We start from the raw sequence: 25,769 nt of genomic DNA, 5'->3' as shown, positions 1-25,769 counted from the left end.
TTCTGTGACTTTCCATGATTCTCTTCTGTGTATGTAACTGTAGACAGGAATGCGTTCTCAGTTGCCCTCAGACTCATTTTAGTGCATCATTAAGTGACCATGTGCTCCTCCCACTTCTGCTGGCAGGCAACCTGTTCTGTTGACTGATTTTCTTCCCATTAAGGGGTGGAGTATACTTCTCCAAACCTTATCTCACTGCTGAGACCTGCTTTGGCAGATAGGTACAAGAGCAAACGGGAAGAAAGAAGTTTGAAAAGTTTGCCATTTCTTACTGCTGGGAGCCTTCCACTGTGATTAGTTTCCTGAAGGAACAGAACCTGGTATGGAGAGTCCTCAGCTTTTAACCAACCAGCTGAGGCCCCCACACCTGAATGAGGCCCTTCTAACCACCACCCCAGCCAATCAGAATGGCCCAGGAAACCCACAGAGTCATGAGCACATAAATAATCGTTTTCAGCAACAAAGTTTCAGGGACCAGCTTGTTATGCAGCAAAAGCTGACTGATAACACTCACTTTCTTTTTATCTTCACCATAGATGGCTTAACACCGGAGTGAGCACGTGAGCCAACAAAATATTTGTCCACTTGTTTACATTTTCATCTTTCACCCAGAAGCATAAATCTAATCATGGTGACATAGGAAGGGGGGGGGGGCACAGCCATTCAAGGGATAACACAGCAATTAACACCAGAATGGCGAAAGATTCAACCCCTAGTAGGCCTTGAGGCTCAAGATGGTGGGAGATTTACCTTCTAGTAGATCTTGAACTTCATTATATGCCCATTGTAATATATTAACATGGTGAATAACACGCCCACAGGCACCATGGCAGTCCCAAGGCTGGCCACAAAAGACCAAGGAGTGGGAAATGGCCAACTTCCTGGGAATCCCAGTGCCTTCCCCAGGGTAGTCAGACTGGTCCTTCCACTTATTAGCATATAAAGCCACCAAGCCCATAAAAACTGGCAACACAGTGCCTCCCCACTGCCCCTTCTCTCTCCCCCTCTTCAGAGACGGCCCTCACTCTGTCTGTGGAGTGTGTACCCTCCTTTGACTCTAATCTGAGCACCCAACCTCCACACCTCATGGCCTTTCTCTTGCCTTTTGAAACAGCCTACGCTCTATGTAGTATGTATCTCTCTAAATAAATCTGCCTTTACTTGCTCTTGAATTCTTTCCTGCGCGAAGCCAAGGACCCACATTTGGCGGGGCACCTCCTAGGGGCTCCACCGAGGCCTGGGACACGGCCCTCCTCATGCCCCACACCTGTTTTTCCTGCACCAATGGATAATAATAGATTTGTCTCCACTAGAGGAATAAAAGGCATGCTTCTGTTCTCAGTCCCTGAGCCCAGCGGGGTGAGTACCTGATGGTCCTCCCTGGGTCCGCCTCCACGACCCAGGTACAGTGCAGGTTGTTGTCGTAGGGAGCCGGGTAACCAGGAGACAGGATGCGCCCTGACGCAGCGGCGTGGATCTGCCCGCCACATTCCGCTGCAAAAAAGGAAACCACGGGGAGTTTACCCCAGGAGTCAGAGGCTTCACTAGTACTACTTTTAAAAGTGCAAACCATCCCGTCTGTGTTGTGTGCACAGGGAACAATCACAGCTGTCTGTCTGTCCCCACCACTTCCTTCCCTTCCTGGTTCGCCAGCATTATCTTGGTGGCAGGCGGGGTCCCCGTGAAATCAAAGAGAATAAAACAGTGACACACCGTGTTATAATTCTAATAACAATTCTGGTAACGTGGTCCCAGTAAAACAGCACTAGGAAATTTGTCTTTTCTACGTTAAAAAACCCACAAATCTTAGGAACACATAAAAACCCACAGTGGAGAAAGAGCAGCAGAGGCCCCCCCACCCCTCCTCCAGTAAGAACGGCGTCAGAACCCCGGGCCCCCCTGCGCTCAGCCCTGCTTCTGCCAGGAGGTCGGGGCTGGCGTCCAAGCTCACCCACGCAGGAGGGCAGCGGTCTGTCCCACACCCGCCGGTCACCGCTCAGACAGGTCAGGGTGTCCCCGCCGTGCATGGTGTAGCCCGGGTTACAGCTGTACAGGACCGCCGTGTCGGTGAAGTGGCCTTCGTCCCGGATCCTATAGCCGTAGTTAGGGATTCCCGGGTCCTCACATTTCACCAGGTCAAAACCTGTGAGACAGGAGGGGGTAAGGGGGAGTCACAGTGTTAGCCGTACAGAAGGATGAAGCCGGCCAGCCTGTCGCATGTCCCCCGAAGGGCGGCTGGAAGAGCAGACCGTGAATTTAAAAAGGGGGAAATACGTGTGGTCTGGATCTGGTTTGCCTGCTGACCGCTGCTGCTTCTGGGGGTGTGAGCACTTCATCTGTCCGTCTCTACTGATATTCCTACAAGAAGAATCTTCTTTCCAAAGAGTTGCAGCCAGCACTCTGGGGTCTGCAGTGAGCCTCCTGTAAGCCTCCCCTGTCACCACGTCCCTCTTTGTCACACTCAGGACCTTCCAGGAGGAGGCGCCAGCCCTGCCTGCCACCAGGTGCTTTTCAGAGTCTATTCTGCCAGCTCCCCACCTCCAAGCTGACATCTGCCAAAACTTCCAGATCTCAAGCTCTGCAGGAAACTCAGCCCTCCTGCCCCGCGCTGCCACCCGCCGTGCTCCTGCGGGCCAGGCTTAGGGGCTCGGGAGCGCTCCCGCACAGCGGAAACTCCAGGAGTGAAGCATCATCGCGACTTCACCAAGCCAAGCTTGGAGACTCAAAGATGACGGAAACGAAGCCTCAGCTTCTGCGGTCCCGAGAGCTGCACAGCTTTGACATGAGGCACCGATTCAGGGCCACCCCTGACGCGCACCTCTCCTCACGTCGTGACGCCAATCTCGACCATTTGAAAAGCGGAGCTGGCAACCTGAGGGGCCCCACGGTTATTTCTATTTCCACCGAACTTCGACCTCTTCCTTTTCACAAAACAGATAAAAACTCAAAGAAAAAAAAGTGTGGTTTTGCTAAGCCCGCCTGCCAAATTCGCATTCTGAATGCTTTCCACTGAGGAAAATACATCCTTAAACTCACAATATCACTTTACCCTGGTAATCTCCACATAAGCAAGACCGAGTCCTGCAGGTTGGGACCGAGCGCGGGCGGGCGGGGGGGAGACTGCTCATCTGGTAATTCACATGCAGTTGCCAAGAAAAGTTTCCTTCTTTCAAATGTCCTTCTGTAAGGTGTCCGTCTTCACCAACCACGCCTTTACAACCGTAACTCTGTTCATCTATTTAAGAGACACGAATCACTGTAATGCAAGACGCCTAAGGAGAGAGCACAGCAGGATGCCAGCTCCAGGGCAAAACCAGGGGGCAGTTTCGAAGTCCCCACGAAGGGGAAGCCGGAATGAAGGGAGAGGGTCCCGGTCACACACAGCTTCAGGGCCTGCGCAAACACCTGACAGCTCTGGTCTGGTCCCAACACAGCTGGGAAAGGAAGCCATTAAGCCCTGAGCTCGCTTACACAGCCGTCGTCGCTCACGTGTGGTAAAAGGCCTGCGGGGGACTCGGCCCTGGCCTCTCCCCTCTACAGAAGGAAGAAAGGAGAGTCTCTCCTGCTGTTGTGTCCGTGGTGCTGGGCTGGGAGGAGACAGCACCTGAGCAGCGCCCTGGAAAGCACGGCTGCACAGGGTAACAGGAACAGGAGACAGCCCCCGGCTGGAGCGGAGTGACCAGCTGGGAGGCGACAGCCAGAGTAGGGCTCAGCTAATAATAGTAACAACAGTGATCAACTTCCAGAGCGTTTCAGCATCTCGAAGTCAAAGCAGCTACCTGAGTGTCAAAGGCCTGTGGAACGTAAAGCTGGAAATACGCAGTAGACAAAATCCAGGTCTAAAAGTTGTAAGTGAAAAGAGTCAGACATCCAGCCCTTTTGTCTGCACCCCTGTGACAAGGAACCTGGGGACGTGGGACCCGCAGGACAGCGGCCAGCCTTGAACGCTGGTGGGGCCACGCGGGTCCCACCAGCACAGAACGGGGCCCGTGCTGGCAGGCCCAGGGCACAGCTGCCACCTGTTGTCCTGCTGGAATTCACACCCCCCGTGACCCAGCGTTCTGATTTTTCAAGAAGCACCAGGAATCTGGATTTCTTAAGTTTATAAAATGCTTGTTGAATGAGTAAGTATTTTGAAAGTAGATGTTTAAAATCCAGGATTAGACTGTGAAAGCTAGATGTAAAAAACTTTGAAAGAATTGGGCGATTTATCAGTTTTGGGTGAAGGCTGAGACTTGAAATTCAGAAAAGTCACCATGATCCCGTCTAATGATTTAAGACTGAGCTTTGAAACACACAGATCTTCTCAGGATGATTAAGGGCCGGACAAAGAAACAGTCCGGCTGACTTGTCCGAGACCTTTCCTTCTGACAGTAAATTATGTCCTGGTTACACGTAAGAGTTCTGATATGAGAGATGGTCCTCGCTGGAGATTGATGCCTGTGTGGATAAAGCACCAACATCGATCTTTCTGGGGACGTACGTGCTGTCTCATCAGCTCACAGCCATCGACTCTGCAGACAGACACCACAGGGATGCCCTCTGTGTTCAGAGAGCACGGCTTCAAAGTCTTCAACCAACTAAGCTGTCAAAGGCGTAAAGCCCCCAAATTTGTTTATATTAAAATTAGCTTGAAGAAACGTTTTCCTCTGCCCCCAAAACTTGCATTAAAACCTTTTTGGACAAAGGTAGGAAGAAACATTAAAAAACAAGCAAGCAAACAGAATGTACCAATAAAAGTGTCTACTAAACTTTACTTGGGTTGAATTATTGGAGAAATATCTGCTTTATTGATTTTTCTACCACTCGATCCTGGAAGATCTTTTTTTTAAACCACGTCCTGCCACGCAGAGAAGTTGAGCGGAGCTACTTACAACAGGGCGGCTCCTCTCTCCTCCACCAGCTTCCCTGCTTTGCTTATAATGCCTTCCGGGCTTTGCAGAAGGTCAGGTGAGTCCTTGAGGGTTTCCACCCTTGACCCCTAAGTGCCTGAGGCTTCTAGGCCTGCCTGATGCCCCGACATGAAAATATTCCTCTTCTCTGTCAGAAAGTTGAAAAGTATTTGCTTAACATTTTTATCATCTTGATATTCTCAAGTTCAGTTTTCCCATTTCAACTCAGTGAAGACAGTTTTGTTTGCTCAAAGCTTCTCACAAGATTTAATAATTCACGCAAAGTCACAGACAGAATTATAGCCATTTCTTCCTAGAAAAGGAATTCAATGAGCACCCTGAAAGGACTAGAAGAGACCTGCAGAAACCCCGAATTTCTGTTTCTTGTTGCCTGTGCTGTGAACCAGTTTGACTCTTGGATTCGTAGCCCATCCACACGCACTGGGTACGTTACCCACTCTGACGCTTCTCTCTCTGCAAACTGAACGAGACTCATCTCGGCTGAGCTCTGCTTGCTACGGGGTTAGGGCGTCATGTTGTCATCATCTCTTGGAAATGTCAGCACTGCTTTTAAACACTGGTGAAATAAGTTGAATTGATGCATGATAGCGGAATTCTTCAATGACACTACAAAGTTCTGTGATGTTGATTATCTGTCTGTTTCAGGGAAAAGATTTTTCTGTGGCTTATTTTAAAAAGTATCTAAAAGTATTTTCTTAGATTTATATTTAGATCTAAAAGATAGTTCTCCATTCTGATTTGAATCTAAAAGACTTCAGAATGATCACTCTTAAGGTGCTCAAGAGTGATGACTTTAAAACTACAGAGAAGGTACCCTTTTCTGCCTTATAGCCACTAGTCTGCAATAAGTCAGTGTACAAATACTGCTTCTCTGCATTTACTTTATGCTGCAGAACCTTTAAAATGACTAAATCAAGTTATTTGTGTCAAAACATTACCTATTATGAGTTGCAATCTTGTCTAAATCTATTTGGTAACTCTAATTCTTTCTGTTTTCCAGTGATTTCTTTCTGAGTCACAAAAGCTGAAAAGATGCTTTGAACAAAATGTTCCAGTCAAAATAAGCTCCAGACATCAGGCTGACGATTACTTCTCCGTCTCCGCTGTAGTAATTACCCAGTCTTCATGTTTTTAAGGGTTAAATCCTGTATCTCTTCAGTCTAACAAAGTATCAGTGCTATTCGTTTTTATCTTCCAAATCAAGCACTTCTGTTTGAAAAGAAGCTGCTGTGGATTTAACCCATTTCATACACCCAGGGTGAAACCTGAAGGTCCCAGCCACGTGCGTTTCTTCGACCTCCATCCAGGTGACTCTTGAGAAAGTACCTGCACGCTCCGGTGAGCTCTGAGCTCGTGGTTGATGAAGAACCTCCGACATCTTCTCCTCTGAACGACGGATAAAGCCTCACGTGTTTACAGAAACCTCTTATCTCATAACTTTACCTAAGACTTACTTCAGTCTGAATAGCGTGCTTTTAAAGTAATGTAAAGTCGCCGTGTGCCAAAGCAACCGCTCCCCGGCGCCACTGAGAGGAGAACTCTGCTGGACAGTTGAAGACCCTCTCGTCACCTCCCTGAATTCACAGTCATCGAGAAGGAAGTGTGGCTCAGGAGGACACTGCTTAGGCTAATTTTTGTGCTTCACCTGAGGAGTAACGTGCATTAACAATGAATTTCCCAAAATATCTGACTGACTCGTGTTTTTAAACACAACCTTCATGACTCGAGAATGAAGTTCTGGGTGTGGGGGTGTGTGTGTGCATGTTCCATTTTTAAACTACTATCTGTTAAGTTGTGCATCTAAGTTGTGTGTTTAGCTATGGCTGTTACTGGTTTCAAATTGATGCTGTGGTCAACTACCTTCTTTTCATTTAATGCACTTCCTGTCCCCATGTGCTAAGTCTCATTACTGCTGCTTTTGTTCTGTGACTACATGAGCAGCCCCCACGGAAAGACGCTCTGAAGCCCCCATGTAGCACTACCCACCAGGACGGGAAGCTTAAGAGAGCTCAGAGCTTCCCAGCTCCTGAGTGAGAAAAAAAAAAAAAAAAAAAAAAAAAAAACCTGTAAAAGTCCAGAATGAATACTGGATAACCAAAGAAATCATCGATTTTTCTGGAACCATGCTGGTTTCTACCCAACATGTCAGTGAGCTATCATAAAGCAAGGTAGTCATGGCTAAGAATTCCAGGAGACAATCTTGAAACGTTGTATAATTCTGAATATTATAAAACTCCCAAGCAAACCTTTCATGCTGAGCACCCTCTGACCTGGGGCAGAGCCGCCCAGCGACCCCAGCCCAGGCTGGAGGAACTCCTAGCGCCCACCGCCTCCCTGCTCCCCAGCACCGCACACCCGCGTGTCCGTGTCAAGGGCGTTTAACGCTGAGGGTTTGCACCCGCACAGACATGGACGGATGACGGCGTTTCACCCTGAATCGGTTGTTAAACACGTCCGATGGTGGATGCTGTTCTAACTCTCATACTGAGGGAAGAACTTACAGTCAGTGCATTGTCTAAATTTTCAAACATATTTACTGTCCCTTCTGAGCCAAGTGGTATAGGACTCCTTATCTTCCACAGTCTAGTTAATTACCCAGATAAGAAAACAAATAATTTAAAAACAGCATGATAAATGCTACAGTGGGGTTCCTGTGAAGGTTGAGAAAGGCCCACAAGGAGGCAGGAGGGTTGGGATAAGAGCTGGGCTGGCCCAGGAGGACAGGGCATCGGTGGCGATAACACCAGACGGAGAGACTCCAGATAAAGGCTCCACAGATGCGGGGGAGTTCGGCAGAATGCAGTGCATGCTGGGTGCACAGGGCAGTTTCCAGGAGCGTCTGCACCTGCTGAAGCTTCATTTAAGTGTGCGGAGGTGGAGGGGGATAGGGCTGAAGCGCGAGTGGTTACGGGCAAGGCTGGGAAGGGCTGGATGGGAGCCTGGGGAGCTGGGACCGATTCAGCATGTCCCGGGGCCGGGAGCAAAGGCGTCGGCCCCGGCAGTGACCAAGTGCATGTGTGTCTCAGAGGGACAGTCAGCGGCAACGTGCGGTTTGGGCTGGAGTGAGAGACATGGCAGGAAAACCGGGAAGACGTTTATTTAGTGATGAAAGCTAGGTTGTGGCAGGGGATGCGTGGCAGTGGAAGAAATAAGATTACGTGTGCGCAGACACTGCATCAGGCAAACGGAGCTCGAGAGACGCGTGGAAGCAGAGAGACGGTCTGTGACGCGAGCGAAGGAAGGAGAAGGAACGAGCTCGTGTCAGAGATGTGAGGCAGGGAACGAAGCAGCAGCATCACCGCCTCGTGACACCAGCGCCACCGCGTCACAGTGCCCGTGCACTAATCCCGGAAAACAGGGCAACCCTTCGTCAGCAACGTCTCCTGTGACACGGCTAAACACAGGCACGTTTTGCAGCAGTTCGGGACAAGAACAGCACCGGGCATAGAGAGAGCTCACTGTGCAGCAGAGAAATCAGGCCAAGTGACAAACAGCAGCAGACTGCGGTGCGCCGCCAAGCGCGAGGAGCACGGAACACCGTCCACGTCGGCACAGTCGTGGCAAGAGCGCGTTTCTAGTCTCCGCTCCTCTGGGTCCTGTTTTCTATCAGCTTTTCTGTTTTTCTTGATTGTGCCTGTTTCACTATATCCACTTCTTTTTATATCGGGGGTGAAGAGCAGGCCATGTGCAGAACTTGCTGACACGAACGTCTGTGGTGCTCTGTAAGCGCGGCTCCTTCCGTCCTACAGAACGAGCCGCAAGTTGTCCCGTGAATGTCGGCGCTCGTCCGACATGACTCCTCTGTATGTTCAGACTTTCCATGTCTTTTATACCTTTCAGTTTTAAGCAAAAATGCTGACATAAAAACTGTTACTCTGATTGTAAATCTAAGCTGTTAATACTGTTCTCTTAAAACGTATTTTTCATCATGGTTTCTACCTGACAATGAAGGTAGTAAATTATACAGAGCAGCTCAGTCTAGTGGTGTTTCACTTTTATTCATGAAATATATTTAAAAGTATAATTTCCCAATTTTTAGCCCACTAGATTAGTGGGACAATGTGAGGAAAAACAGAGGTCATTTTGATCATCTGGTTGCAAACATAAATTTGGAACAACTTGCCCTCTTACCTACAACATTCATTCGTTAATTAAATCACTCTGTTGACATGTGTTCCTGAAGTGCCTACTGTGCGTCAGATGACCTGCTAGGTGCTGAAGATTAAAAAAAAAAAGAATTCACCTCAGTCTCGGCCCTCCAGGAGCTCACGTCCGCACAGGATGGGAGAGGGCCCCACAGCCAACCTCTGCGTCTCAGAGGGACACCGTTCACGGACCAGACTCGCACCCTCCTCAAGCCCTTAGCACCTGGCTCATCTCAGTGCAGGCACAGCCCCACCTCCAGGGCTCGGCTCCAGCGGAAGCACTGCCACGGCCTCGGCGAGCACTTCAGCAGAACGGAGGACGAGCACGGCCGCCTGGGTGCGGGCGGGACAGCGGGCGAGCTGGAGTCTCCCATCCTCCTTGGGGGTTCTGTGGAAGGAGGAGGCCAGTACAGGCAGCCCATTCACAGGCAGCCACCAGCACTACATATGGCTGCTTCTAAATGAGCCACCTGTGCTCTCCAGGGAGGCTGGGCCCGCGGACAAGACGTCACGCTCGGTGGTGGATGCTTCCTTCCGTTTCACACACACATACACGGACGTGCGAATCCCACTTATACAAAGGGATGCCCAGAGCTCAACAAAATGAGTCGGGCCAGCATACATCACACTTAATCACATAGGGCCCAATTCAATTACCGTCAGAGCACAGCGCAAGACAGTGGCAGCTTCTTCTCTTTCCTTTATGCCGCATAATTGAAGAAGTAACTTCCTGACCCCATGTTGCAGAGATTTTTAAAAGAAACAGTCAAAGATTTATGAGAACGCTTTGAGCTCGTCCTAATCACACTCTATCAATACAAGGGATTACCAACAAGACTTGGATTTGTTGCTGCCATTGTTATTCATATGTTGTTACTTTTATTACTCTACAACAAATAAATGCAAAGCAATGGTAAAACCACACGGCAGAATGTTGCACCTCGAGCCACGCAGGGAGGTCAGCAATTCCTGAGAGGTGACAGCCAGGACCAGACCGCGCTGGCCTCTCACAGCATCAGGCGGTGAGGGCTGGTCCTCGCTGGCCACAGCGCATCCTCTCAAAGAATTTCCGTGGGAGGGGCTGCCATCCACCAGCCCCACTGAGATTGGAGGCGTCCGGCACGCTCACCCAGCTTGCTCCTGGGACGTTGGTAACGCGAGCCGCCCAACTTCAGAACCCACTCTGGAGCAGGCCCAGCCCCAGGCTGAAAGAGAATGCTCACCGGTCCAAGCTCCTGCACGGGTCTGGGATGTTTCACACCCGCTACACATCACGGAGAGTCAGCAGCAAAGCCCAGAAGTAAAGCCAAGCCAGCCGAGTACGCAGCCAAAGAGGCCTGAACAGAACGGAGACCATGCACGCACTCGCTTCCCAAGCCGGCACGCTCTTACCTCCCCGCTCATCGCAGACGCCCCCCTACCCTGCACCCCCCACCCCCGACACCTGCAGATGATCTCTGACTCCCCCTACCCACACCTGCAGATGATCGATCTCTGACCCCGTCTTTCTGTTGCTCCCAACCACTCACCGAGGTCTTGCAAAACCTCCCTCGCACCCTCGCAAATGTATCCACTCTCTTCTGACCTTAACTTGCTGGAGCGCGTCTCCCTCACCTCGTGCCTAGAGCTCCCTGGTTGTCTGAGAGCTGTCCTGGGAGGATGGCCTACAAGACCCAGGAAGCGCTCCTCTGGGCAGCACCGTGTCCGGTCCTGGCGCCCACCACTCCCCGGCGTCCAGGCAGATGGCTTGATTGTGCCTCCATGCTGCTCACCCTCCAAACCACGCCCGCCCTTGAGGGTCAGTTTGGAGCACTCCAGCTGCTCCTCCTGAGCCTCTCTTCCCCCCTGGACTGGCTATGAATCCTACAGTCATTATGTCAGAATTAGATTACACGACATCCAGTAAGCAAATTCTAACTTCATTTGCGTCTGCAGTCTATGAGTCTACGTTACATATTGGAGCAAGATTACAATCCTGCTACTAAATGCCAAGGGCTGTCAAGACCCCATCACTCAGAAATAAAGCCTACTTCCCTCCCAGTGCAAACCTCCCTGCCCCCGTCTCCAGCTCACTCAGTAAGTCACCAGGTCCAGAAGCGCCGGCACCGCCCTCGCGCCCCTCACCCTGGAGGCTCACCCACCCAGCTGTCAAGGGCGTTAAAGGGTAAACTTTCTCAGAATCATCGTAGGAAAACTCCCACATCCCTTTCAACAGTCAAACTACCCTTTGATTCTTTTTCATAGAATTTCAGAACTAGAGTGTCCAAAAACAACTACTTATTTGCAAAAGAAAAATCTGGTCTGTGACGTGGCGATCTCCGCGTGTTCTCACAGCCGCTCAGCGGAGTCAAGTGTACCATCCCCGAGTCTTTGCAAATTCAAACCGAATGTTCCAGAGGCCTTAATGCATTTTCACATCCCCCAGCCTAACTGCCCAGCACTGGCATTTAACAGACATAACTGTTGTCATGTCAGAGCTGTCCGGAAAGTTTACTCAGCACAGCAAAAACAACAAAGCCTCTCTGATGATGAGGAAGAAATCCGAACAGCCTTCAAATGTCCTCGTGTCAGACTTCATGAAGTGGAGAAAAACAGTGATTTTGAATGTGAATAGATTCATGCCTTTTATCCTGCTACAGCATCATTAAGAATGCCACAACACATGCAAGAAAAATCAGAATCAGACATAAAGTGGCCTGTGATCTGTCACCCAGCACGTCCTTTTTGACAAGACACGTTAAGTCTCTGAGATTCCTATTTTCCCAACAATGACCCTTTGCAAAAACAATGTAACTATGACTTTGACTAACGCAGTAATTATTGCTTTTTATTTCCCCTAAAAATGAATGGAAAAAATTCTGTCATCACTCTTCCCATAAAAACATTAGATTTTACAGCATTTGGTGATGTCATCTGTCAGCTGTCATTTTATTTCACACTCAAGTCATATGCTTTTAGTTCAATCCTGTAATTAAATCATTTATGTCACTCCTCTCTGCGTCCTTTTGTCTTTCTCAAAGAACTGGTGACCAACAATGTATTTAATTCTGGGAGAACAGATAGCAGTGTATCAACTATCAAATCGTCACAAAATGTAAGGGATCATGAATTACAAAATAAAATCCACAAAACTAAGCCTCATGGAAAATTATGCAAAGCTATGGAGAAGCTGCTCCCAGCCCCTCTGGCACGTGACAGCTCCCACGGGGTTCAGAGGACCTCGGTGTGGGCCACCAGGGTGACCCAAGATCCTAACTAGGCAATTCTCACATGGACACAGGAGTGAACCATGTCCCAGTTTCACTGGAATTTTAAAGAGAACACTGTGAATGCTTACATGTTCGTCTTTGGGGAGCTATATGTGGTTCGAAGGGAGCAAGAGAGTAAAACATCCGGTTAGAAGGCCAGAGACCCGGACTATCTGCCCGTCTGCACCTCTCCTCTGCCTCTGACACTGAGCACATCAATGAGGCGTCGCCTGTGTCATCTTCTCCTCTTAAATGGTCATGATAATAATGCGCCTTTTCCTCCCTCTGAGACACGGACGGAGACGCGTGCCCCGGGTTTACAGCAGCCTCGCCGCGGGGCCAGCAGAGGCAGGGGTGCCTCAGCCTCAGGGTGAAGCCAAGACTTACCCTCAAGTCTCCCTTCTCAAAAACGCCACCAAGTTTGGCCCCAAGTATTCTCTTAATCACGTTTTACAGGAATTAAACATTTATCTTCATGTTTATCTAAAAGTGCACCCATAACTATGAAAGCTCCTACCGCAAACCGTGAACTGCATGCCTGGACCGGGCTCAGGGGACTGGCTCTTTATACGGCGCTCCCTGGGATGTCTTCCCTCGTTATACAGTGCCCAGCCTGCTTTACATAAATAGAGCTATTTCCCGGGACTTTCTAGTGGTCTGTCTCTCTTCTCTCTCTCTATTGTGTCTGAATTACCTGGGCTGCCTTTTCCATTGTGGTATTTCTACTGAAAGCCATTCAATTTTGAAAAGTGTATCACACACAATGTGACGCTATAGAGGTTCTTTTCTTGTAAGAGAAGAGCAAAAATGCCATTTTCAGAATTCTTACAAGAAGGTGTCAGCTTATAAAAAAAGGTATGGAGATGGCCTGATACTTTGACGGGAGAGGTTCCCGTTGATGCAGTCACGTGAGTGCGTAGTCGCATCACTGCCATCGCCGTTTTCTCTTTATAACACTACCCTTTTCATAGCACAGTAAATTCTGAGTATACAGTTTAACTTCACTTAATGTGCACACTTAAAAATTTTTTCAGTTTAAAGCATATTAAAAATTAGCTTTATTTTCCTTCACAGGTGAGAGATGCTATGTTGTACTTGATAAGAATTCATGGGGGGAGCGTTTTATTGACAACCCCCAAACTAAAATAAATCTAACCTAGGGATACTAAAGTTAGAAGTGCCCGAGTCATCCTTCCTGGGAACAGGTGACTTCACAAAATAACTGCCTATTACTTTGTAACACCTTTATAAAATTACCTACTAGCCAACTGTGGAAAGCCAAGTAACACTAACCATGTTTCCCTGAACTTAAGAACAATTTCTTGGTCCACGAACCTTTATTTACAAACTGCTCACCCACACTCCTGCGTCACGTGAAGAGACCCCAAAGCAGCCAGGTACGTTTGCCACAATTTTAATCTTCAGGAAAATGAAATAAACCTGTTGTGTGGAACCACGTGCAAGGTGGTTGTCTCCTGACCCCCTTTCACACTTCCTCCTGACCTGCAGCACAACGGTGGAAAGGCGTGAGGACTTCCGCTGACCCAAGCACTGCTCTGGCGTGATTTTTCAGAACACAGCTGCACCAGAAAGACTGGGCATGTGATAAACGCTGCTCTTTGACCAATACGATTGTACTTGAAAGACGCAAGGCTTACACATACTACAACCAAGAAAGTTTGAGAAATGTGTGACTGTCTTTGTTATTTATAAAACTGGATTTAAGAACTTGCATTTAGAACTGCCCCTCAGCTTGAGAAGAATTTCCAAACTCTTGCGGCAATCAATGTATGACTAAAACATTATGCTGTACAGCAGAAATGGATACAACACTGTAAGCTGACTGTACTTAAATTAAAAAATCAGTTGTGAAAAGAACACATCACTGTGCACTTAGATCTCATTCCTTGCCGGGGAGGCAGTGGTGTGAGAAGAACCATCAGCAACAGGCCGATCGCAGCACACACACAGAAGCATGTACGTGAGGCGATGATGGTGTTAAGCAAACGTGAGTGTGGCAAGCGTTCTGCAATTAGCACGTGTACGAAGTCATCATGTTGCACACCTATTATATGCCAACTACATCTCAGTAAAGCTGTAAAAAACCCAAAGAAATAGGGTGACTCCCGACGGAACTGGGTGGGGATGGGCAGGAGGAGGGACGCCCCAAATTGCATCAGTCTGTTTAGGACGCCAACCCTTCCCCAGGGAGTCAGCTCCTGTTATAAACCCGTGATCTCAAGCACTTCACATTCCCGCTTCGGACTCCCCTGTTCTTTATCAGGGCCGAGGCATGTTTCCAGTGACTGGCTGCTCACCCGTCTGTGCACGCCTCGCGCCTGCCGCAATTCTGACTCGCCGTGGAGCGCAAAGGTGGCGGTGCTTAGTGCTTCATTACTGGCCTTGAGAGCGTGTTCACACCCAGGGCCGCGCTCTCATTTGTAACAGCACGTGCATGCTGGGGTCATTTCAATTCTATCAGCATGTTAATGAGATCGAGATGACAGCCGTGTACGTCGTGGCTCTGGGCTCCTGTTTTCTCCTGCACAGAATATGCTGCAGATTGTTCGGAATCAGGGCCGGTGCCAAATCACCCACCTCGGCCTCATCAACTTCAGAAAACAGAGTGAACGAGGGCGAGGGGCCAAGGGGCGCGGGCAGAGGGGCCGTCCGGGCGCCTTTTCCCAGGTCCCCGTCGCAGGGGGACTCTCAGGCTTTTCTCTAGGGTTCTTCAACAGATAACTCAGGGTCGGGGGCAGGGAGCAATTTTAGGGGCTGAAAATGGAAATTAACCAGCCACAAGAGACCGGCCGTGGGGGAGGACAGGAACCACCACGAACGCCCCTGCTTCCCTGTCTCCAAACTGAACACTGTCACCTGCAAGTTAGCCTGTCCAGGGGCGGGGTGGGTCTCACTTCCAGGCTGTGTGGTCCGCTCCTGCCCAGAGCCGCCCGGGGCAGTGGTGGGGCTGGGCTCTGAGGGCGCTGACTTTCTTGAATAAGGACGTTTTTCTCCCTTCCTTTTAAAAAATAATAGTCACAAAGGGGCCACGTAGACCACCAGTAGCAGCTCTGTCCTGCTGGTCTGCCTGCTCACCTCCAGCCTCTTCGTGTTTCTTGGAAAGGTTCTTCCTTGTCTGCCCCACAAGCCTCTTTTCCTCCAGCATTTTGGAGAAGTCCCTGACATGGACTCCCTGCGCTACAGTCTATGTTGTAAAACTTTGAAACAAAAAAAAATGAGGCTTGCAACAGCCAGCGGGGTGAGCTGCCCCAGGAGAGCCGGCAGGCTGCATCTTAAAGGACGGCTTTGTAGGATCAGACGCCTGTTTCTCTGCCACAGACCGACTCATCACCTGGAGGGCTCCTGTGGCTCATACACAACATCAGGATGTCAAGCCCCTAATTTAAAATGATAAATGGAGTCAGTCCATGTACCAGAACCCCTACGTTGACACAAAGAAATCACTCTGTTTCTACTGGGAGAGCCACGCTGACACCCCAGTTACACCAAGAACACTGTCTGGTACCCACGGAATCAGAGCCAGGGAGACGGGTTACATGAAGCCAGAAGACCTAAAGGGAGGTCGGCCGAGTTAATTCACCTCCACGATAGCACTGGCTTCCCAGTGGGACGGGAGTCCCGCATCTACTGCTCGGGCCTCTTTGCCAAACACACCTTGGATGGCACCAAAACTTCCATTTTTAAGGTCTGTCTATCTGTTCTTCCGTGACTCCTGACTAACCCCCCACCACCCTCCCAAGTGATCCCTGTTTCTACTTTTCTTTTTCAAGGCAGATGGCGTATTCAACCCAACTACTCCATACATGTAAGTAAAAGTGACTACGTATTTCTTCTCTGCCCCGTTAGGTGTTACTGCAAAAGTCGCAAGTGTTTTTTCTCCTTTATTCTCTGCGCATTTGTGGGTGACAAGGGCACAGATCCATTGGGATTGTCATCATCCTCGAAGAAACGGCATTTACACCATCGTCTGTTTATCATCTTCTCAGCTCCAGACCTCCATGTAATTTCTTTCCTCCAACACGGCTTGTGGCTCTGCCTTCACATCGACCAGCACTGAGACCAGCCTTCAAGGCTTCCACAATCAGGTCCCCACAGCTCATTTCCTTTTCCTTTTTTCTCCTCATCATGCACTTTCTGTTCTATCTGGACGTTCATACTTGTTACCTCACGAGCTCAAAGATCATAGTCAACGCTCCACATCTTTACTCAAACCTTCCCCTCCCTTGATGCGGCCACTGTGGAAAACAGTATGGAGATTCCTCAAGAGACTAGGAATAGACTTACCGTATGACCCAGGAATACTGCTCCTGGGCATATATCCAGAAGGAACCCTACTTCAAAAAGACTCCTGCACCCCAATGTTCATAGCAGCGCTATTTACAATAGCCAAGACACGGAAAGAGCCTAAATGTCCATTGACAGACGACTGGATAAAGAAGATGTGGTATATTTATACAATGGAATACTATTCAACCATAAAAATGACAACATAATGCTATTTGCAGCAACATGGATGTCCCTGGAGAATGTCATGCTATGTGAAGTAAGCCAGAAAGAGAAAGAAAAATACCATATGAGATTGCTCATACGTGGAATCTAAAAAAAAAAAAAAAAGAAGAAGAAGACAATTGAACTTAAATATAAAACAGAAACAGACTCATAAACATAGAATACAAACTTGTGGTTGCCGGGGGGGAGAGGGGTGGGAAGGGACAGACTGGGAGCTCAAAATTTGCAGATACAGAATAGATAAGCAAAATTATACTGTCTAGCACAGGGAACTATATACAAGATCTTGTGGTAGCTCACAGCAAAAAAAAATGTGACAATGAATATATACGTGTTCATGTGTAACTGAAAAATTGTGCTCTACACTGGAAATTGACACAACATTGTAAACTGACTATAACTCAATAAAATAAAATTTTAAAAAATTGTTGCTTAAAAAAAAACAAACAACCCCCCCCCCCAAAACCTGTCCCCTCCCATGCAAATCTAGGTCATCCCAATTAACTATCACTTAATAAGAGACTACGCAGGTGATACAATGTTGATCAAGTTAAGAGTCCTCCTCTTGAGAATCTCACACTCTGTTGGTGAAAACAAAAGATGCAGAGACAAGATGTAAGGGGTATGGAGGGTTCAGAGGAAGCAAGTGGTTCTGCTCCAGGAAGCTGGACAGCAGAGCAACCTTCCACGTAGTCAATAGCGTTTAAATGCAATCTTGAGGAATGTGGCAAAGGGCATCTAGCTGGAGGAAAAGAAAATTCTGGGGGCTTCTAGGATTATGCTGGCTTTCAATGATCTCTCATTTCTCTGGAAAATCGTATTTGCCATCATCATAAATAAATACATAAAATGCATCCTATATATTACAGATAGATTTCTAAATCTTAGGCTGCACGAATCACACATTATCATCAAGGAGTTGTAGTCTACTGGAGGAAGACCTAAGAACTCATGTAAAGATGAAATGTATTCAGGGCAAATAGAACAATGTGTTGATGGTCAAATTTAACAGAAGATGAACTACATTATGGGTCAAACATACTGGTCGATGAAAACTGGAGCCATGAACCGGCTCCTACAACACCACCTGCTGACCCATCCCGTAGCTGAGAACGTGGTGCCAGAGTCACACTTCTACTGACCAGAGTTTCCCAAGGGCTACACGTGACAATCCTGAGGCATTTACCTGTGACCAGGAACCATGCCCCCCCCCCCCCGTTTCCATACAGCGCTAATCATCAGTACACCAGTAATACATGCAAAGTCAGAAAGCAGACCCACCAGGACGGTCCAGAGGGGCCTGTCCAAAACGCGGTTCTTCACTGCCCACCTGGAGAGCAAGAACTGAGGCTGAACTGTGACTGAGAGTTGTCTGCTCCTCTCTACCCAACCAAGTAAGAGCGACCCAGAGAGCCCTGTGGGGCACTGCTTCTGAGGAGCAACTGCTCTGGGAACATTCTTGTGGAACTCTAAGAGAGTCAACATATTTTTTTTAAGAATTCTGAAGATAACAGGAAATTTTCCTTTAATTTCTAGAACTCTTTTTCTGCAAAAAAATTTGCTGAAATATTTAGAAGACAGAGCAATCCATTGTCAATATGATGTTTTCTGATATTTGAAGAGCTTTACAATCACTGGGAGGAAACAAACAAACAAAACGTCTCTGTTAAATATGGTGAAAGCCTCATTGCCCGAGACGGCCCTGTGGGACCGGTGCTCTGTGGAGCACAGCTTGGCTGACAGTGACCCAGCCTAAGGTCCTTATATTACAGATCAGACATCTGTGCAAGAGCCATTACAGAGCGGGATAACGTGTGAACACCCACTGCCCCAGTCTGAAAAAGCCTGTGGGTTATGCTTAAACGTGATATCATTACAGAATCAGAAGACGACCATCTGTTATGAAAACATACGAATCTGTAACAAAAAGCAGTGGTTTTGTAACAGAGGTAAATGCTTTCAGTTGTACGTTGCTCTGACCTGTTACTCAGAAACCAACAGTCACTTAGTGAACGTCTACTAATATATTTGCTCCTTCTTGTTCCAAAGACGCCTGGCTTTTCTTCCTTGGCAGTGCTTCTACACATATAAGCATCAATCAGTGTGGAACTCATCAAAGTGGGATCATCTAAAATATCCTAAAGTAAGTTCATCGACAGTTCTGGCCTTTATTTAGAAGACGTGGATTTGGGTCCCAGCTGAAACACTCTGGATGTGAAAGCTTCAGCAAACCACTTAAAGATCTGGGGGCTCAGTTCCTAATTTACAAAGAAGATGAAAAGGCACTATTCACCAAGACTCAGAACTGCCAAGAGGGAAAAGTTAGAAAGTCCTGGAGAGGACGCTCTGGTTTACGCATATATGGTTTGTACCTATTTGAAAAGTGTCAGGATGTTTGTTAAGCTATACATTTACTCTCTGTTGACAGTTTCTAATCCACTTGTGTGTAGGTAAATTATGGATTTGAAATATTTAAATATGAATGTTTTCCTAAGTAATGCAACTAACCAACAAGAGGCAGTTACAAAAGTCTTTTGAAAATAATTGAAAGTGTCTTTAAACAATCTTAAGCTTTAATAATTTGCACAAAACATTTTATAATCATTTGTTGTTTCCAAACCATCTTGTAGAGATGAAGATTTGGTTCAGGTATTTGATCACACTGTGGGAGTCTGGGATTTCATAAACTTAACTGCTTAGTGTTTAAACCTAAGAATTTAATGTGAAGTTAATAATACTTTGATTGTAGCCATCAGCACCAACGAGTCTGTACTACAAATTTCTTTCCCATCTGGCAGGGTGTTGCAGCTCCAGGACAACCTTACAGACGAGACTTGGACCCGGGGAGCGACTGTGTGGTTGTAGGTTGAGGCAAAGAGGGAAAACAGCAGAGAAGACAATCACTGCTGTCAAACCGATGATACTAAGAGTGAACTAAACTCCAGGCACCCCCGATACTTCTCTCTCCTATTTTCACAAAGCTTACGCTCTATGTAAAAAAAAAAAACACGAAGTCCATCTAACTGGAAAGTACCCACACACAGATCCACAGCTTCAAGCTCCCCAACGTGACGCAGAGCAATGGAGCAGCAGCAGGGGCCCTCCGGGTCTGGAGGGGGCGGGGACACACGGCCACCACCGCAGCAGCGGTGTGCGGCGGGGCCGGAACAGCACGTGGAAGCAGCTCCTCCAGCTGAGGGGTGGCTGGCCCGACACATGTGAAGCCCACAGCCTCTGGCTTCAGTTCAGCCACACGCTTTCAGAGCAGGTGGACCTTCCTAACTGCCATTTGGAAAATCAGGGGGGAAGGCAGGATTCTGGTAACAGCTCAGTCACCCCACCTCAGTGACACATCCAGTGACTGTAGATGCTGCTGGGCAGATTTGCTTCCGGATGTCTCTGCACAACCATGCGAGCGCAGGACCAAGAGCTCACAAAGCAAGGGTGGCCCTCCTTGGAACAGAGGGAAGACAGGAGGCAGCCACCAGGGCTGAGAGAGCGACGAGGTGCAGCACGGGGTGTAACATGACATCCCTTCTTTGAAGCAGCTGCCAAGCTCAGGAAGCCAGCACTTGGGCGGCCCCGGGATGAGGCCAAGGGAAGAGAGAGAAAAGCTCCCAGGCCGAGGTTCTCAGCTCTCTGCTGACAAACCATCGCAAGACGCAGGCTTTGTCAGACAAGCCAAAGCAACAGGAGTGGGAGGAACAGCCAGGTGTGCACGGGACTCCCCTCGGTTCTAGTAAAGTTACCCAGAGGGCTTTCAAACGGCTTTCCTTCTCAAGTATCCGTGTTCCTCCAAGACTGCAAGAGTAGGGTAAGAGCTAGGAATTGGGGTTGACACATCCAGGCAATAAAACAGAGAAATGGTGGACATACGATGGAGAACCCGTAGGAGAAGGGGGAGAAAAACGAGGTCACGACGGTTTACACGTTATCCACAGGCAGAGCCAACTGGCTGTACAAGAACTCTCTGAAACTTTTTTGAGAGTGAAATTCGGAAAAGCAGAATTCTAGTACATAAAAAAGTATAATTATAAATTTATTTTATAATGTATCTGCTACTCGTTTATCTGCATACAATGTAATTAACGTGCTCTCTATTTCTGGAGGTTTTTTAAACGATTATTCGCATGAAAGTGAAACACTGGTTTCTTTTTCATTTCTGAGCTAATACAATTCTACTTTCGCCCAAAGTCTTACGATTCTCTAACTGCAGGTTCATCTACCAAGGGGGTTTGAGGCACCTGCTCTTCCTTGAGGGCACCTGGGTTAGCTCTGCGTCCGGGGTAAGTACTATCTTTTTCACGCCTTCCTCTGCTTATCTGTCAGAGAAAGGAATCAGTCTTGATAGTCACTAACACATTTTCATGCTCAAAAATCCAAAATTTTTAATTTCCCATGTCATGGTATTTGGTGTCATAAATATTTTTAATCATCAGACTGGTGAGGGATTGGACTGTCTTCTACATTTTAAGCATTTTAGTTAATTGGTTACTAAATTTTAATTAGTTACCCATACCAAGTAACGGAAGTAAATTTTTTGCTTTATTTTTCTGGAACTAAAAATGTTAAAATGACAGTTACCACACTGCCAACTTCTCTTTGTGAAAGCACAATCTCGTCTCCTCCTTTATTTCACCCTTTGTCTTCCCCATGTTTATCATTTTAAAAAACAGGAATTTTCCATATCGGGCTGTTTTAATAGGGGAAAACTGTGAGCTGCAGATCAAATCCTGGCTCCACCAACTCATACACCTGGTATCCTGGACACATACTCCAATTCCCTGTGTTTAATTTTCTCATTAGGAAATTCGTTGTGTTACGAAGAGCTTACTTTGTAGGTTTGATGTACATATACACACACATACATACACATGTATGTATACACATATTCATGCATCTGTATCTGTATGTATAAATGAATCTGTATTCCATAATGTGCTGGATCTAATACATGTACAGACAGATAGATGTAATAGAAAAGAATTGACGTGTGGTAGGCATTCAGACTATCACCATCAACCACATCAAACATTCATCCCAAATCTTTCATACGTATATATATAAATTTTTGTCAATGTGCACTGTATCACAGTTATATCACAGTATTTTTCACAGTAATTTGAAGCCTAAAAGCTCTTAAATGTCACGATATTTACTTTTCAGGTACAGACATATCATTACAAAAGTATTAAGACTACTAACTAGATTAATTTCAAAGTATCACTTCAGGTAATGGGCCTAAATTTACTGTCTGCTCAATGGTGCACAGAATTAAACAGCAATCCGAAACACAGTGAGGGGCCAGGAAAAAAAGTCGGTATTTAAAATGTATCATATCAGCAAAGTAACAGATGTACCCTGAGAAAATCAGAAGTCAAAGGAAGCGAATGAAGCCGCACGGCGCCCGCTAGCGTGTGAAGCCGCGGGGCACTTACTAGTGTAGGCGAGCTGAAAGCCCTGGTCGGTGTCCGAGCCAGTTGGAGTTGAATTCCAGCCACAGGTGGTTGGAGGTGCTGTTCAGGGCCAGCCCCAGCAGCTCGCTCCTGGTGAAGGCTCCCAGGGGGCGTGACGAGCTGTCTTTCCCATCGTAGACCTGAGGACGAGTCACAGCCTGAGTCCGCACTTCTGTTGTCACGTGAGCAATTTTAACAAGAAACTCAAAGTTTCAAAGATACGATTTTATACAGTACTTAAAAAATCACACAGTTTACAGAAAGCTGAGTGGATGGCACTGCTAAACAATGTTTGTAAAGTTTTAAAGTTGATAATTAACATTAAAGACAAAAGATTCCATTTGTGTCCAGACCACTTCACACGTGTCACTTTGAGAGTCCTTTCTGTGTTCAGTGGCAAACGTCTCCTCTTCTACGTGAAGGTGTTACAAGACAAGATGCTCAAACCTCGTCACCTTTTCTGGTCTCTGACCCGAGGGGATCCTTAGTTTTGAGTGAGTTGTAAAAAAGGAATCTCGCTGTGTGTCGGTGCCAGAGGGCTGTGTCATCTCGCTCTGAGACACCTGGCGCTCGTGCAGCCCGAGCAGGTACCCTAAGCGCTTCCAGGGCCAGCAGACAGGGCTCAGTTCTAGGGGGCGTTATGTGAGGAGGGAGGGGTTCACTGCTGCCCTCTAGTCTGGCCGAGGGGGTCCGCGCTGGGGAGGAGGACTCCCAATCACTGATCCCGGGCTGGGGGGGATGCATCAGTCTTAGGGCGTGGGCATGGGGGGTGCCCCACAGGACAGTTTCCTAAAGCCGGAATAAACAGTGTGTGCATCCTGGTAGACTCGGCGTGGAGGTGCCGCACAGCCCTGGTAACCGGTCAAGACTAGGACGCTTGGTGGGAGCGGCTAACCCATAGGCCTCTGAACCACTTCACTCGTTCCCAGCAAGGAACCGCTGGTGTGGAACAGGGCTTTGTAGAAGAAAGAATGAAAACGTATTACATCATATTGCAGAACATTCAGTTTTTCTCAATTAAAAAAAAAAATCTTAACTAAGTAAAGGTTATCAGAGCCTCAGTCCTCAGGCTCCCCTGTGTGTTTACAGCCCTTGCTCCTTTCCTCCCCGCACAGGGCTAATTCTGCCTTTCCTTGTCCTGTCTCTCTTCTCAAGCATGCGTAAACCACACACTCTGCTTGGCAGACACACACGAACTCACACACTTCTCAAGGGAAGGGACACGTTTAGAAGAATTAATTTTAGGGGTCACTGTCCTGATTCCATTTAATTAAACACACGTATGCCCTATACCCGCTCACTGAAGCCGGCAACAGGCTAGTGCTGGAAAAATCATGGTTCGGCTTAACGTAGATTTCGCTCAACATAGTGAGGCTCTGACTCCCAGATTACAAGGAGTTTTAAATCCAGAGGATTCTGGCTCAAAAATTAAGTGTCCAGGCCTCTCCGATAAGGACTTAGGTCACCCCACAAGCTGTGTAATTCTCCATGACTCATAGAAACCCATGGAGATGAGGGGCATTAAAGCCAAACACACACACACAGGCTGCTTCTCAGAGTTCTGGAGCATCGACTTCCGGTCACCTGCACTGGTCCTGGCTTGTCTGAGCGCTTCTCAGGGATGCACCAGATCACACAGGGACATCTGGCTCCCAGCATCCTCATGGCTACAGTCACCAAAAACGGACCGTTGCCACACTGAATCCCAAGCTCCTCCAGAAGGGAAGTTCTGTGGATCCACCCACATCCCCAGCAGCGAGCACTGGGCTCACAGGGCATCTCCCAGGATGAAGAAGGCACCCGCTAGCGTGGGGACATGTGCTGTCACCTCTCTCAAGTCGAAACTCTGGATTCAAGCTTTGCATGTACCACAGAAGATGACACACACGGTACTGGAAGTCAAAAGGCTCGACTTCTAATTCCAGTTAAATTAGTAACAAGCAATTTCGTTCAGCACAACACCCCCAGTGTTACGTCTTCCTCTGTAAGCAGCCAGAATCAACGCTCTCCCTTCAGTCATTAGAAAAAGGCTCCTCGAGTCACGAGTCGGTACAAGGCTGGTACTGTTTGTGCTGCAAGCCCTCTTTGGAGCTGGGCCCAGAGGCAACGCCACAAGCTCCACGTGGAACGGCCACGGTGGCCGACGGGCACGGACCAGGAACGTCACGAGGAGTCCTGGAGGGACAGCGCTCAGAGGGCTGAGGGGTCCCTCCCGGTTTTGCAGGAGCCTTGCCCAAGGCTCTGGGTCCGAAACTAACTTCTCTTCCCATTACACACTCCCCTTCGTGACATGTTCCTTAGAGCTCTATTTCTCTTACATGATTTTTCCACACAAAACAGGAAAGCACCATGTTTATGTGTGGGGGTGGTGTGAACATAAGTTTGTCTTTGTTACTGGATCACAGTATGTATGTAGGGACAATGTAAACAGCTTTTATGCTCAAAAATTAATATAATCCCACTTGAAATGCTTTTAGCACTGAGATATTTATTAGCATATTCAATAAAATATACGCCTGCAAAACATGTAGGCATTTCAGATGATTGACGGTTTCTCTGCAATTAAATGTGGTAAGACTTTTTTTGGATTTTTCGTTACAATCAAGTTTAAATGGCACACAGTCACAAATGAACAGGATTTCTTCCTTCCATTTCAATAATATTTATCTGTGTATATTTAATGCAGTGTCTCTAATCACTCACCTGCACCAAAGAATAGTTCATCATTCTTTAAGAGTTTGCCTTAAAGGCTTAATGACTTCTAACTCAAATTGAGGTTATCAAGGAATTGAGAACCAGTTCTTTACGATGCAACTTTGCCTTTTTTTTTTTTAGATCAGTCAGAATGCACTAGTTTCCAGCCTGCAAATCACTTCCTAATCACAGTGATTCACACTGCCAGCACGAGCTTTCAAAAGACCATTACAATGAAAAAAACAACTGGAATAAGACCACTCTTCTAAATTATGACACTGAACCGTGGTCAGGGATGGACTTGGAGGAAGCGGGCACTTGAGTCTGGAAGCTTCTCTTCACCTGTGCGGGTAACGTCTAATGAGGCCGAGTGGAACCTGCCAGGGACCCCACTTCACCCACTGTGCACATGGAGGGAGATCGCAGGTGCACAATGTTCCGCTGTTGGCAGCCTCTTGGCACAGCCTCTTAATGCTCAGGCTTAGAGTGAGTCAGGTCTCCTGCATCGGAGACCTATCACTGTGTGCCTCCATGTACACCTGTACATATGTGTGGAAACTCCTAGAACCTTACAAAGGGAATGAGAAGAGACACGCCCCCTCTTGCCATAAATCAGCCATGCGCCCTGGACAAATGGCTCCCTTCCCACCAGAACGAGCAGGCGGATGGCCTGGAGGACGGCCAGCCTTGGTCTCTCTGCTCAAAGCCTCTCTCAGGGCCCTGAGGCTTGGGCTACATGTGCCAGGCACCCACCCCCTCAGGCCCAGGAAGGTCCCCACTTTC

The 25,769-nt window shown here is 47.8% G+C and overlaps 1 protein-coding gene across 1 annotated transcript in view; it reads right to left on the bottom strand.

The window, feature by feature from the left end:
• CSMD1 (CUB and Sushi multiple domains 1) overlaps positions 1 to 25,769 on the bottom strand; it is a 1,664,412-nt gene that overhangs the window by 175,625 nt on the left and 1,463,018 nt on the right. Inside the window, 4 exon segments of the mRNA XM_032468715.1 lie at positions 1,368 to 1,494; positions 1,952 to 2,143; positions 22,275 to 22,314; positions 22,316 to 22,432. Of these exon segments, the coding sequence (XP_032324606.1) occupies positions 1,368 to 1,494; positions 1,952 to 2,143; positions 22,275 to 22,314; positions 22,316 to 22,432 (476 nt within the window).

The sequence above is a fragment of the Camelus ferus genome, chromosome 26 (genome assembly GCF_009834535.1).
Source record: "Camelus ferus isolate YT-003-E chromosome 26, BCGSAC_Cfer_1.0, whole genome shotgun sequence".
In the NCBI taxonomy this organism is placed as follows: Eukaryota; Metazoa; Chordata; class Mammalia; order Artiodactyla; family Camelidae; genus Camelus; species Camelus ferus.
The sequence above is the reverse complement of the archived record's forward strand: the minus strand, read 5'-3'. Positions and strand labels throughout refer to the sequence as shown.